This window comes from Danio aesculapii, chromosome 22 (genome assembly GCF_903798145.1).
Source record: "Danio aesculapii chromosome 22, fDanAes4.1, whole genome shotgun sequence".
Taxonomy (NCBI): domain Eukaryota; kingdom Metazoa; phylum Chordata; class Actinopteri; order Cypriniformes; family Danionidae; genus Danio; species Danio aesculapii.
In genome coordinates this window covers 28392453-28408208 of record NC_079456.1, presented here as the reverse complement: position 1 = coordinate 28408208, position 15756 = coordinate 28392453, and the positions used below count along the sequence as shown (strand labels likewise).

The 15756-nt window shown below is 36.8% G+C and overlaps 1 protein-coding gene across 1 annotated transcript; it reads left to right on the top strand.

The window, feature by feature from the left end:
* The first annotated feature begins 2001 nt into the window (after nt 1-2001).
* Nucleotides 2002-13020, top strand: si:ch211-262h13.5 (uncharacterized protein LOC571127 homolog). The gene is made up of 7 exons (XM_056448422.1): nt 2002-2278; nt 2931-3041; nt 3753-3840; nt 8418-8584; nt 10684-10770; nt 10927-11013; nt 12418-13020. Exons 1-7 carry the CDS (start codon nt 2078-2080, stop codon nt 12829-12831), a joined length of 1155 nt encoding a protein of 384 aa, XP_056304397.1. The 5' UTR covers nt 2002-2077; the 3' UTR covers nt 12832-13020.
* Nucleotides 13021-15756: the final 2736 nt, after the last annotated feature.

Sequence of the window (15756 nt, the reverse complement as noted above, 5' to 3'; positions counted from 1 at the left end):
ATACTCATAGATCCATTTATATATAAACACTCAACCACTCATTTTGTTTTCAACTGTTCCTTTAAGTATCTATGCAACTGATTAAATTATTAGTAATTAGTAGACTGTTAAGAATCATAATCAGAAAGCTTTAATGTATGTCCAGGTATGTTCACACATACGAGGAATTTGTTTTCATGACAGAAGCTTCTACAGTGCAACAGAATGACAGAGCCAAGACAAAAAACTGATGATAAATTAATTTAAAAATAGAAGTAGTGAAGTAGGCAGTGAATGCAAATATACAAATTGACATGTGGTATATTACAATATACTGTATTATATGTGCAGATGTTGTGTGCAAATTGGCATGCAAAGTATGTTGTTAAATAAATAAATGTATAGGTGTATAAAAAGTAGTGTAATTTGTTTCACAATTACTTTCATCAAGAGTTTGTGAGATAAATTACCTGAGAGAAGTGCACTGGTGCACAGTTCTCTGTAGCATCGACCAGAAGTAAAAGTTGGTAGCTGAGCTAAACCAGACAGTTATTGACGAGCAGACGATTACTTATACTCAAATGGACCATCAAAATATAATGTTATCGAAAATACAGCCTCTGTTGAGCTTTTTTGACAATGGAGTCAATTTGAGTGTCCCACTTCAGGTGCTGAGAGATGGTGGTGCCCAGGAACCTGAATGGCTCAATTGCTGCCACAATGCTGTCTATGATGCTCAGTGGGGGGAGAGCAGGGGGGTTTCTCCTGAAGTCCACTTTTATCTCCACTGTTTTGAGTGCGTTAAGCTCCAGGTTATTGTGACTGCAAATTTCAGGAGCTTGACAGAGGGGTCCTTTAAAGTGCAGTCATTCGTGTAGAGGGGAAAAGACACAACCCTGAGGGGCATTAGATTAGGGTAACTGTAAATTGACATACTTGCAAAATAATTTATAGTCAGGGCTGGGTATTAACAGATTATATGAAATAGGTTTTATGTAACATGATTCCAAAAATCAAGTACTTGTAATTACAGTAAACTTCTTTTTAAAATACTTGTAATCAGACTACAGTTACTTTTTTGGTAAAATAATTACATATTATTTGTTCAATGGCAGACTGTTGTTCCCAATTCATTGATATTTATCCTCTTTTTTAAATGATTATATTCTTCACTTTATATTAGATTCTTCACTTTGTTTTGTTTTTCATTGATACTGCAATCAGTTTTTACATGAAATATCTTATGTAACGGTGATTATTGCTGTCAATTTAATATAGTTTTTTTTTAATTATACAATTTAAGCATAAATAGTCCTCACTTTAGATTATGTCACAAAACTGGATGAAGTTGAGTTAATAAAGCATTTATTAACATACAAATAAACTATTAGTATATGCCTGAATAATAAAATATATAAATGTTAATTTGAATAGTTTATTAATCATTTACTTATGCATTCTAAATAATCTTAAAACAGCACCAACTATTCTTAAATAACTGGTTTGTAAATAATGCAATAATTAATTTAGTATTAATAAGTAATAAAGTATGAAAGTACACTTATTAAACATATAATAAATGTGCTTTTAAGTCAAGAATAGAGCATTTGAAGCTGTATTTATAAACTGCTTACTAACGTCTATTAATGTAGAGTTAATGCTTAACAGATAATGAATTAACTATTTGGTAATGCTTAATAGATGATTCATAGTGTGTAATTATTATAAAGTGTTACCAAGTAATCTACCAGAAAAGTGTAATCTAAAAGACTATACTACTGACTATGACTAAGTAATCTAGCCATGCTTTGCTTATAGTCAATAGAATATCTGTTGGTGGAGCCTCTAAATAAAACGTTATCCGATATTTAGCAGTCTTCTAATACTCTGACCATCAAAATAAAGTGTTGAGGTACATTTTGATCCTGTAGACTATGGCACACATGCTGTTTACATCCCAGTGAGTTCACATTGATCAGCTTGTTAATGTTTATCAAGCCTGATTCCAAAGTCGCCTTTATCTTCTGGAATAAACACATGCCATATTAGAGCATTAGAAATAAAGCAGGTTACCTCGTGTCTATAATACGAAGCAAATATGTTGTCTCTGATTGGGATTTTGTCAGCTGCAAACATTTTGTGTGTTTATGGGACAAGTTTAGTTCCTGTTCATGTTCCCTGTGATGACAAGACTGTGGAGAAGTTGTCCAGACTGGCCGTCACGTACATAAATGAGGACAGACAAACAGGTTACAAATTTGCCCTTAACAGAATCACAAACGTCCAGGCGAATCAACAGGTTGGTAAGCAGTGCTGTTATTTTTAATAGTGGAAAGACAACCACACATTATTTATTATTAAATTAATATCATAAATAACAGTATGTGCACTAAAAAAGATTAGATACTTAAATTTAAAAAAGTGAGTAAAGTTTGAAGTAAAGTGAACAAATAAGCTGACAACTTTTATAATTATGCAATAAGAGTTCATTAATTTAATCAGTTTAAGGCAATGGGTTTATCCAATTTTTAGGTAAATTCAACTAATCACTTTTAAAAAAGCAAAAGGTTTGCTCATTTTTAAAGTAAAGTCAACTAATTGCTTTAAAAGCAGCAGGTTAACTCACATTTTGAAAAGTAAATGCAACAACTTGCTTTAAAAGCAACAGATTTACTCACTTTATAAAGTAAACCCAGCTAATCACTTTATAAGCAACAAGTTTATTCACTTTATAAAGTTAACCAATCGCTTTAAAAGCAACAGGTTTACTCACTTTTTAAAGTAAAGTCAACTAATCGCTTCAAAAGCAACAGGTTTACTCACCTTTTAAAATGTAAACGCAACTATTATATCATTATGTGGTGTCAACTTATCGCTTTATACAGTGTACATGCAATTGTCATGTTTGCAAGGTATTGCTTACTTCATAGGTCCATGTATCTGTGCTGTAGGGTCCAGCTGGAAAGATCTATTATCTGGATTTAGATGTCCTTGAGACCAAGTGTCATGTCCTCAGTCCCAAATCATGGAAGAAGTGTGCTGTAAGACCCTTCATGGAAACAGTAAGGCAGCTTCAGCTTCTGATTATAACCTGTTATTGGACATTTTAGAGAAATTTAAAAGGGAATTTATTGCCTCTCGATGACTGTATAGTAGTGTTGATTGTCTCTGTTTAAAATTGTATTTACACATTTGCAAAAATAAAGGTACAAAAGCTGTGACATTTTTTTAACTTTTTATGCAAAATTGTACTTTTTAGAAAGTTACCACCCCAATTACAGCATTTGTACCTTTATTTCTGTAAATATTTGTTATAAATTTAAACTGTGACTATTTAATTAATAATAAAAAATTATACAGTATATACAAATTAGTATGAACTTATCTAATTGTAGTTTGGAAATCTGATGATGGATGCACACCTAAATCATCCAAAACTCTTTGATTGTCATTTTTTTAAAATGTGTGTTGATTTTATTTAATTTTTTTGTTTTGTTTGCTGTTGAAAAGAAAAACAAAAAACATTTATCAAGTGGAAGTCGATAGATATATAATTATAAAATATAAAATATGGCATTTAAAAAAATGTTAGATCAAACAAGAAAAACGTATAAGCAGCTTATGTATAAGGGTTTAAGCAGCTTGAGGCAAAGTAAATGTTGAGTATTTTCTCAATTTCATGGTGAAATATCCCATTGCTCATCGGGTGTTTTTATCATGTGTAAGAGAATATAAGATTGCCGTTACAATTACATGTTTTTCTTGTGTTGTAGCAAATCTCTGGCAACTGTAACACCACAGTACTTCACACACCAGAGGGTTTCTCTTACCTTTACAGCTATGACTGCACTCTCGTACCAGGTGAACCATTTTTCCCAGTCTGACTGCATACATCTTCAAGAGTTACAAACAAATAAATTTGAACCCTCCTGTTGTCCTAGAATTTTCTATTCACCATTCAGCCTTCACCAAACCTCTAATAAAAAGCAGCTACATTTAATTTCAATCTTCAAATCTATTTTGCATGAAGAAACAACTTCATCGTAATTACAAAATCTGCTAATAATGAGATTTGACCTCATTAGTGTGCATCAGCGTGTGCTTCATTAGTATTTATTCAGTGGAGAACACTTGTTTTTTACTAAAGTAAATGGTGTATTTTTTAATGCTAAAAGTATCAGCATATTTGTAAAAAGTTAGCAAGACAGTACTAATAAGGTAAAGCAGCAAAATCTTATTGTAAGTATTTTTTGTGGTTTAAAATGTTTTTCAAGGTGGTGAGTCAAATTTGAATTGTAAGACAAGTGTTGTACTGTGGCTGTAGCATTGATGAAAATTTGAAAAAAGAAAATAATATTTTTTTCTAATGTTGGGGTCATTTTAGAAAAAGTCACCAAATTTCAAGATGAAAACATTATTTAGGGTTTTTTTTTCTGCCGTTAGAATGGGGCACCGGTCACTGTTGACCAACAATTCAACAGGAGGGTTAAAAACTAATTTTAATCCATTGTTTACACATTTTTTTTTCCAGTTGAAAGTTGTCCAATAAAACAAATGTACAGAAAGTATCAGTGCAGGCAATGTTTGACTAAACATTAAGTTCAAAAAGTGGGGGAAAAAATTACATTTCAAAGTCTGGCAGGGTCGTAGCGGAAATTTTAAAAGTGGGGGGGACGGCTGTATGAGATCATACGTTCATATAATTATTAATCACCTGTTTCTAAATGGTCTGTCTCTAAAAGTGAGGGGGACGTATTCCCCCCGTCCCCCCCGGTTGCTACGCCCCTGAAGTCTGGTGTTAGAGCTATATTAGTCTGAGTCTGGTGAATATTATGTGAATATGAATGTTTAGTTACTTTTTCTAAAAGATCTACACACTTCTAGTTAAATTGAGAATCATATTTTTTTTCACAGTGAATCACAAGATCGCCATGGTTCTGAAGAGCTACATTAGATGTAATTTACTAGAGATTTTGACAAAAATGCATAAGCCTACATTCGAAAACCAAATTATTAGCACTCCTTTGAAACTGTATTTTTTTCCAAGTGCTGTTTAATGAAGATACGATTTTTTAAACTGTAGTTTTAATAACTATTTCTGATTAAGTAATTTAATTTGATCTTTACCACGATGACAGTACATATTATTTTACTAGTGATTTTGCAAGATACTAGCTTTTAACTTAAAATATATTTTAAAGGCTTAACAATTTAGATTAAATTAAATCAATTAGGTTAACTAGATTTGCTTAATTAGAAAAGTCCTAAGGGGGATAATAATATTGACCTTAAAATGTTAAAACTGCTTTTGTTCTAATATACACTTAAGTGAAACTTAGACACATCATCAGTGATGTATCCCATAGATATATACACTAGATATGACATACGGACCCTGAGCATGCGTCAATAGCACTGCCACATTTGTACAGTGCTCCCTGGACAAAATGTCATTCAACAGCACTAGTCAAGACTAAAGCCAAAGTGAAGATGCTGGACTTTAGTGCTGTGTACGGGTGTAGTAATGTGCACACTAAGAATAAAGGCATAATAGTTCTTAGGTAAAAATTAGTTTTTTTATGTTTTATATGTTATGAACTTTTGTGCTAAACAAGTAACGTTATTGATGATAATACAGTCACTTACTGTACTATCCATAAGGCAAAGTAGCACCAACTTATGCTAGTTTTGTTGAATAAAAAAGCAAACAATGTAAATGAAATATGACAACAAGATGCTGGTGCCAGAAACTCGTATTATTGTCAGCTTAGTAAAGTAACGGCTAGTTTTTGAAGTAACTTAAGGGTCGCAAGATAACATAACAGTGTCTGCACCTCAATGTGCATACTGTCCACCCTAAATTATTGAATATTATAAATCTTATATACCATTTATATCAGAAAGGTGGATATGCACATTGAGATGCAGGGATATCCATGGTTTACACGAGTCGTTCATAACGGGGAATCATTCACAAACAAATCGCTCCCTCTGTTAGAATGAGAAGTGAAAGCAGGAGAGGGTTGTGTTTCAGTACACGGATTAGATCAAATTTAACAGGGAGGGGGGATAATCCATTTCCATAACCACAAACATACCCTCTTTGTCGGCAATGCCCGTGTGGTCACCGATCCATCAATGTAGGAAAGTGATATCAAATTATAATTTTCATAATGTAAAAAAATATTTGCATACTGACCACCTCTTGGAAAACTCACAATCATAAATATGGGTATTCATGTTTATATATCTCCTCCACTGCACCTTGGTCCCACATTCATCTCAAAGGAGCGCTACCCTGTACTAAAATGGCAGCTCTATTGACGCATACCTTCCAATAGACAACGATAGCGTAGGCGACTTGTAATGTAAATATCTATGGATATATCCTGGGTTTACTGGATGCTTCAGGTCTCACAACATCACACACCCTCGCCCGAGCTTGTGTATGAAGAGCATATGTGGTCCACGGCTCTCATCGCCTGATCCACAGCCATCTTGATGCCTTTTCTGCCATTTCAGTGATGAGCAATAATGGCTCTTTTGTTTGTCAGTCCCTTTACTCTCAGCATCTTGAGTGCCTGATGAGAGACTGGCCGATAAAACCTCTGTATCAGCATCCTCATACAGTGCTTGGGCCTCTTTCTCTCGAAAGCCTTCTTCATCCAGTCTTCCGGAGGAACAGTCAACGGGGAACAGAATAACTTGCCTTATTGTTTCTGACACCAGGACCATGTCTGGCCTGAGAGAGGCCACTGCAATCCTCTCTGAGATTTTGAGCTGCCTCTCTATGTCGACCTTCAGCTGCCAGTCCTGAGCTGTTGCCAGCAGTCACCCTGCTTGACCCATGTGCTGCTGTGCTTCTCCCCAGCCTTAACAAAGGTGATGCACTGCCTCATTGTTTGTTAATGTTTATTGGAGGTGATCCCTGTCCTGATGGCTTCTGGGATAACCTGCATCACTTGATCATGGTGCCCTTGGGTAGCAGCTCAAGATTTGCTCCAGGGATCCTCCTCTCTGGCAGAGAAGACACAGTGGCGTCTCAGCCAAGCCTATGCAGAAAAGGTTGGAAGGGCCTGGGGAGACATCATACACCTAAATCCTGGGAGGATGGAGGAACTTTATCTGGTGTGAATTAGATCTATATAGCTCTGTTCACAAAATCTGTCAGCTGCCTTGTCTCATTGGGTCCACGCCACCAGCTGCCGCATTCCCTACTGTCCTACTGCAGTGGGTTTATCAGGATCTATATACAGCCTAGGACTGATGTTTTAGTAAGATCATTTATAAATGCTCTGAATTGCTTTCAAATTTCTCAGGAGGAACTCCGTTATGCACCAGGCAACGATACTAAAATATATCTTGCTCCTCTCACAACCTCCTCAACTTCTTTCAGCATTGACTCCTTGGTGGTGACTGCCGAGGTCAATTCTGGCAGATTTATCAAGGCCCTACAAGGCCCAAGATCTTCCTGTCTTGCACTGTCACTTTAGATGGTATCGAGGTAGTTGTTAACATCATCATCTGTCTGATAATCTTCTTTTATTCCAGTTAAACTAAATGAAATAACACTATATCCAGAATAAACTAATATAAATGGTAAATACGGTGAACATTTTTGCTCTATTAAACAGCACTTAAATGTTAATTAATAATTAAATTCACAAGCAGAAAAGGCAAGGCATTTACCCCAAACTTCACATTATCTATAGTGCCTTACCATTACTGTTCATCTCAAATTAAATTGTTACAAATAAAAATGTAAATGTTTTATATCATACAAAGCATATTTGTATCTACAGTATTCCATTGCATTATATCTCGAGTTCCAGAGTTTAGACGCTAAAATTTAAAAAGATCTGCTGTGTGCTGTCATTTTTGATATTCTTGGTATTATCAAGTGACTTAAAATAATGAACAAGAAGAGTTGGAGTTATACTTCATTTTCATTTGCAGGAAATTTGTCTTGGACTCAAGCTGAATTTGTCTTAATCCAAATATAACCATATACAAAACATAACATTAACAATACCAGCGACATTGTGACATTTAAAAGTCCCATTAAGGTCATTTAGAATTTAAAATGGCAGAGGTATTAATCACTTCTTGTTTTGATTACATGAAGGAACTAAATAGAAGATAAAATAGTTTTTTTGGCCATTCATAAAAATGTCTCTTAGTAAAATGCATGAATGTTTAGAATCTCAGAATGAAGGATGTTATTAGTACTGAACAGCAAATACTAAGCCTTTTTAAAAACAAGGACCACAATGAAAATGAAAGTCTATGGAAAATTGAAGATTGAAAATGGAAGTCTTTAATATGCTATAATTGACAAACAAGTTTCAGTGTCTTGCTATCTGCATCTCTCCTGATTTATCCATTTCAATTCTTGATGTTTCTTTTCTCTCACTTCATGTTTGCTTTTCTTCCTCAAGATCCCCCAGAGAAGTTACGGTTGACATGTCCAGATTGTCCTCTTCTGCTGCCGGTAGATGGTGTTGAAGCTGCTGCCGCAGCCAGAACTGCCCTTCTCAAATACAACACACAGAGCACACTTCCAGCCAGCCTGACAGTGCACACCATCACCAGAGCCTCACAGCAGGTTACAAGACAGCAATTTATCATTTCTACACTTTAGGTTTGCAACTCTGTGTGGTAATACTAATAGTATACTATTGAAATGTAATAGTTCACAGAGAGAAACATTATTTATGAATACAACAGTTCCCATTTCTGTTTACAAATGAAAAATTACTACTAATAATAATTGCTTCAGGATTTCTTTCGACTCACAGCTTTCAGCCTTACTCTGTTTCATACAACCATAATAATTGTCGAATACTTTACTCATGCATCAACATTCATTTCTGCAGAGGTTCTGCAGGATAACCACAACTCCCATGACTGCACACTCTAGTGGCCAAATCCACTAGAAAAGGCAAAAAGGTTCCCACACCCGCAAGACCTGGGAATTAGGGCATGAGGAAAAGAGATGGAAAAAAAGAGGAGAGACAGAAGTGACAGAGGAGAGAAAAAAAATATTGGGTTTCGACTCTCTAGACACGTTGCCACTCGGTCCTCAACCAGCTGAGAGATCCAATGACGTGCTGGGAGGCCTGTGAAGGAATCTATCTACCTTTCTGTTTTCTGGTGACTGGTGGCGGTTCTTCCGGCTGGCAGCACTTCTTGTCTCTTACTCCGCTCCCACTTCAGTGGACGGCAGCAGGCTTCTGCATCCTGGCAGACAGCGGTGACTCCCCCGGCCTTTCTGGGATGTCTTCTCACAGCTCTTTCCCACACGGTGGTGAGCCCCACATCCCCTGCTGCTCCCTATGCTGGGAGCCGGCAGCAGATAGTTTCACCAGCCTCTGACCGCCCTGGGACTCTGGGGCAAACGAACAGGTTTCTCCCCCACTTGGATTAACTCCCAAACACTCAACCAACCTCAAAGTGGCGAGGGCATCTGGACAATATGTGCCTACTTCTCTTGGATTTCGGCACCACTGTAACAAGTTACTGTTACTTTACAAGTTACTGGCCACCTGGGCATCAGGAAGAAGGAGGCGGAAAACTGACAAACTTTTAATTAATTTTTTATGAGAAAATGAAGCAAACTAATGGCAGCTAATCACGGAGACTGCCGTCGAACTGAAAGCAAAAGTAAAACAAAATGTCCAGGCCTGGTCCTCTCTCGTCATCACCTGCTGTCTCTCCTTCTTTTATAGTCCAGAGCTCCTCCATGGGACTCAAGGCCAGTGCCTCGGCCTCATTCCGTTCCCACAGCTCTTGGGCCCGCCCACTCGCCACAATGACACTGCACGAAACAAGCTACTATACATGTCACATGAGCTTTTTGATGTTCTCAGGCCAATGAAAGCTACATTCCAGATCAAATGAAAGATTTTTTAAAAAATGACTGCATTGTGGCAAGCAAAAAATTACCCCATAGCATCTTTAAAGGCTTGCTAGTCTGAGTCCCGGCTTTGCCAGTTGGTGTTTTTGTATGGAATTTGCAGGTTCTCCGTGTGTTTGCATGGGACTCCCAGTACTGGGGTTATAGCTGGAAGGGCATACACAGCATAAAACATATACCAGTGTTGTTGGTGGTCCATTCTGCTGATAAATCAGTGACTAAGCTGAATGAAAATATATATGTATATAAACTACCTATACCGATCTACCTCTATAAATGTATATCTAATGAATAAAAGTGCATATCTAGTGTTTTAGTTCTGTATATGAGACGTGTTGCAGTAGCCTATGTGGTATTTTTTATCTCACAAACAAACTGTACTGCATCTTTAAGAAATTATACATTTACCAATAATTGCTTTTTTTACCACTGGCCAACAGGTTCATGTAGTCAGTCTGACACAGCTAGAGGAAAAGTCAACAACAGTTGACCTCATAACCCTGAGCCCTCATTTCAAGATGGCAGTGCAGTAACACCTCAGTTTTCAGACCCCACATAACATCTTTAAAGGCTGACTAAAGGCCCTAAAAAAGAAACTAAATGTAATTGGTATTTACACTGCAAAGAAAAGCACTATGAAAGCACTTTATAAGTGCTTTACAAGTCGAAATACAACTAATTACTCAATAAAAATGCTGCATGTATGTGATGACAGTATTTCTTTAACACTCTGCACTGATCATTTCCTTCACCAGAATTATTGAATCGTCTAATGTTTGGTTTATTAGAGCACTCCTTTTCCTGCTACTTTTGTGGAGTTCATTGTTCAGGAGTGTTCAGAGGTTCAGTGTGAGCCAGCACTCGAAGGAAAAGAGGTGAGATTCCTCCTAAAAGAAAGTTTGCTACCACTGTTAATGCTTTGTTTTGTTTTTCCTCAATGTTTCAGTTTATGAATGTTCTCTACTTTGTCAAACTGTCTGATTTCATTGTAACATTACTCAGTATTTATACTGTATCTGCTTTCATTTTAGCCTGTTGGATTCTGTGTTGGGACGGTTTTTGGCACTGGCCATGGATTGCAAGATGTGAAGGTGTCCTGTGAAATATTTCGCCCACAGGTACTCCAAAAATCTATATTTGTTTCCCAGGCCTTTTCTCCAGGTAACATGAGTAATTCACAGCTTTAAAAGCTGCTGACAGATAGCTCAGTGTTATGAAAGAAACTGAACCAATCCTAGTAGAGTATTTATTTTATTTAGAGAAGTTTAAAGACTAAAATAGGGTGGTCCAGTGGGTAGCACAATTGCCTCACAACAAGATGGTCGCTGGTTCGAGCCCCGGCTGGGTCAGTTGGCATTTCTGTGTGGAGTTTGCATGTTCTTCAAATAGAAAATGAATGAAAGACTAAAATAGACCCTCTCTTTAGTTTCTTGCCTTGTCATTGTCAATTATGTGTCACAAGACAGATGATCCAAGTGCATTGTTTTAATAAAGAAAAAAAAAGGTAGTCCACCTTCAGTTTTACTGTAGTAGACGTTATATTGGGACATTTGTAAAAGAAAAAGGATTCATACGAATTAATTTCTTCTTGTCCTGGTTAGCAGATCCCACAACAGAACAAACTTGAAAATTTATTTAAAAAAAACTTAGAAAATGATAGAATTAGAACATTTTCAATTTAACATTTGCTAAATTTTGTTGCGTTTAAACACTTTTGACCAGCAGGTGTTCATAGGATCTTTGTATTTGTAATTTTTTTGTATTTATATGGACATTCAATCTCCTTAAAACGATGACAAGTGTGCTATTGATATAGTTAGTTTAAACCCAGTACTAACTAGTTAACACAATAAACAACAAAAAAAAAAACATTTTATTCCAAACGTATATCTTTTAATAGCAGACCTAAATAACCTATAATAACTGTGATGTACTAACTAATGAAAGATATAGGCAGCACGGTGGCTCAGTGGGTATTTTTGTCACCTCACAGCAAAAAGGTTGCTGGTCTGAGTCCCGGCTGGGCCAGTTGGTGTTTCTGTATGGAGTTTGCATGTTCTTGGTGTGTTCGCACGGGACTCCCAGGACTGGGTTTATAGCTGGAAGGGTATACACAGCATGAAACATATGCCAGAGTTGTTGTTCATTCAGCTATGGCGACCCCTGATAAATCAGTGACTAAGCTGAATGAAAATATATACGTACATAAACTATTTAATTATAACTATCTGTAAATAATCCTTTATTTAAAATAACTTTTTCCTTTTAGAATAAAAGTTTGGTGATTTGTTCATGAAAGACATCATTTGATTATTTTTGTAAAGGGCTAAAGGTATAAACATGTAGATCTACCTATACATATGTATATCTAATGAATGAAAGTGCATATCTAGTGTTTTAGTTCTGTATATAAGAGGTGTTGCAGTAGGCTATGTGGTATTTTTATCTTCCAAAAAAACTGTACTGCATCTTTAAGAAATTATACATTTGCCAATAACTACTTTTTTACCACTGGCCAACAGGTTCATGTTGTCAGTCCGACACAGCTAGAGGAAAAGTCCACAACAGTTTCCAAAACACCAACCCTTGATGTTCATGTTCCTCATCACCCTGAGCCCTCATTCCAAGATGGCGGTGCAGTAACACCTCAGTTTGCAGACCCCGTGTACCAGGCCATCCCTGCCGGACCCGAATTACATCCCACCACCTCCAGTGAATCCAGCGAGTCTTCGGAGACCAGCTCATCTGAGGAAACCAGCAGTTCTGTCCGCGCCGTCAAACCTCCACTGAACTTTCGTTATGTGCTTCAGCGTCAGAAGAGGCAAACGGTCTCGAGCACCGTGGCTCCTCATACACCTGTGTTCCTAAGTGTCTTTCCCAGCATCCCGTCTCCATTTCGTTCCTGTCCCGGAGTCTCGCGCTACACCACTGTATGAGAGGATGCACCATTAAACAGAAAATCTACAAGACAAATAAATGAAAGGTTTCAGAAACGACCTTCTAATTTTTTCCATTACAGATATAATGGTTTTAATATGTCAGCAATAGGATGCAAAACATTACCAATAGAGAAAACTGATGTAATTTCCATTACAACAAATAAAACCATTACAAAACCATTAGAACTTTTTTGATAGTTTCATAATACAAACACCATCAAAAACAAACATTACATCTTAACCATCAAAATTAATCTATTTTAAAGGTTCCTACTAGTGTGAAGTTTAAAGGGAAAGATCATTTAAAATTGAAAAATTCTTCATCATTCACTCACACTGAAATGGTTCTAAATGTATACAAGTTTCTTTCTTGTATAACATAAACCTTTCATTCTTTCAACATAAAACATGTTAAGAGCCATTGCAGCGGCCCTTCAAACAAACTTACACAAACCATTTAACTTTGTTCAAATAAATCAAACAATAAACAAAACATATCTTGCTCTGCTTGCTGAAGAGATACTAAAGATAAAAAGCATTCTTTCGAGCTGTACCTGTTAGTTCATGAATAAACCTAAAATTCTAGTACGGCGCTGCGAAAAGGGACAGGATTAAACAAGATGATAGACATTAAAAAAAGTGAGCGATTGGTCCATGTTTTAAATTTTCTGTCCTGAGAGGTCATGTTTTGATCCTCGATTGGTCTTACGCAATCATGTAATGTGATTTTGCAGGTCAGAGTTCACCAAGCTTGAACTTTCCAACGCAGCGAACTGCGAAACTTACTGCTTGACCTGACACTTTCGCCTGCATATGAATGGAAGTCTATGGGAAGAAAAGTGCAGTGTGACCGCAGCTTTACCCACTCAGAGACTTCATTGAGTTTCATTCGGCACTGCGTGTTCTGCTCCTCCGTCCACCCTCAGTACTCTTGGTGGGAGGAGGAATAGAGAGGAGAAAAGAAAAGAAAGCCTTCTTAAATTGCACTTCTTCTTCTTCTTGTTTTATGGCAACTAACTCATTAAAAACATTATCACCACCTACTGTACCGGATGTAACTTGCGTTGGTGAAGAGTCTGATTATTAGAAAGGGGCAGGAAGAAGAAACTAGAAGCGAGGGAGGAAAAGTGGCACAGAACAAACAAAAACAAAAAAACCTTTGGACGTTTTTCACATTTTCCAATCTTGACATTTAGACCACATATTTATATCAGTGCTGCGTGTTCAGCTCCACTAACACACTTACCCCCAATTTCACAAACAAGGTTTAAGGCTAGTCAAGATTAAATTGCATGTTTGAGCTGTCTCAACTCAAAATAACTTGCAGTTAGATGTCTTAAAATACGTTAGTGTAATTTTTTTGTCTCCAGGTGATATATTTTTCTTAGACCATTTTTATAAACGTGCCTTAAATAGCCTAATTTAACTAAGGCCTGGTCCTGGCTTAATCTAAGCCCTGTTTGTGAAACTTGACCTATAGCTGTTAATTCCGCTGTGTATACTAGTGTGTTTTTTGAACTCATCATTTACACCTGTTCCTACCTTTTACTACTAGCTTCTTTAGATCCATCTGTAAAAAAATTGAATAAAACATTATTTAAACTTCAATAAGTTGAATAAAACATTATTTAAGGGTAATCTGGGTCAAACCCTAAGTGGTCCACATGTGTAGGTGCAAATGTGGCCCAGTTATCTGAAGACCACTTTTGGCAATTATTCAGCACAGTAAGCTCTGGCTAATGGGCCATGAGCCTAAAGTGGCCCAGAAAAATATGGCAAATGTGGCCCAGTTATTTTTAAACACATGTCGGCCACTTTTGGCAAATATTCGGCACAGTAAACTCTGGATAATGTGGCTGTTAGCCTATAGTGGCCCAGAGAAGATATGGCAAATATGGGCGAGTATCTCTGGCTAAATGGTGTGAGCTCAAAGCAGCTGAGGTAAGATGTGGCAAGTATGGTACGGTTATCTTTAAACATATGATAGGTCACTTTTGGTAAAGATAAAGGACAGTGATCATTTGATAATTACAGGGGTCAAACTATAGCTCTTTGCCATGGCAGATATGGGTAGTAATGTACACTGTATGTATATGAAGAGTTTATTTGCAAAAAGAGATAACTCCATTTTTGTTGATGTCATGCTTTATATTATGCATTGAAGATTACAATTGCAAAAAACATGATTTATAAAAATGACAAAAAGTGGAGATTTTAGTAGTTTTCAGAAATCATGTTTTTAGTATTGAAGATTTCAATTGCAAAAAACTCCATTTATTGAACAAAAAAATAAACCTCTATATATATCACCCTTTTAAAATATAAAACTCAAAAGGAGTTCAAAAGGAGACCAAAGCGCAAAGGAATAATTAACAAAGTTTGTGACAAAAATAGAAAAGAAGCAGTCAGATTGCTCAGCCTTCTTCTGGGCGACACAGGACTGGTCAAAATAGAAAGAAACCTCCAAGGCAAAAACAGTTGAAAAGAACAGGACAGACCCCAGGCTGGCGAGCAGATGGGAAGGTTTCACTCAAACGTGGACTGTGGGCAGAGCAGAGGTGAGCCGGTGCACAGATGGATTAACTCAGATCACAGGGTGAGACAAGACGAGATGAGAAACAACAGTGATCCACAGGTCAAGACATACTGATGATCCTCAAACAGGTAAGACATGAGAGTTGTGTAGGAACACAGAACAATTATCAAGCACAGAATGAGGGCGAAGCGAAGGGGAGATTAAGGCCCAATCCCAATTCTATTTTTGTACCCCTTCCCCTTGCCCCTTACAACCAAGGGTGAAGGGGAAGGGCTTCAAAATTTACCCCTAGGAATTGGGACAGCACTACAGCACCTGCACACGTCATCATATTCAATTCAATTCACCTTTATTTGTATAGCGCTTATACAATGTAGATTGTGTCA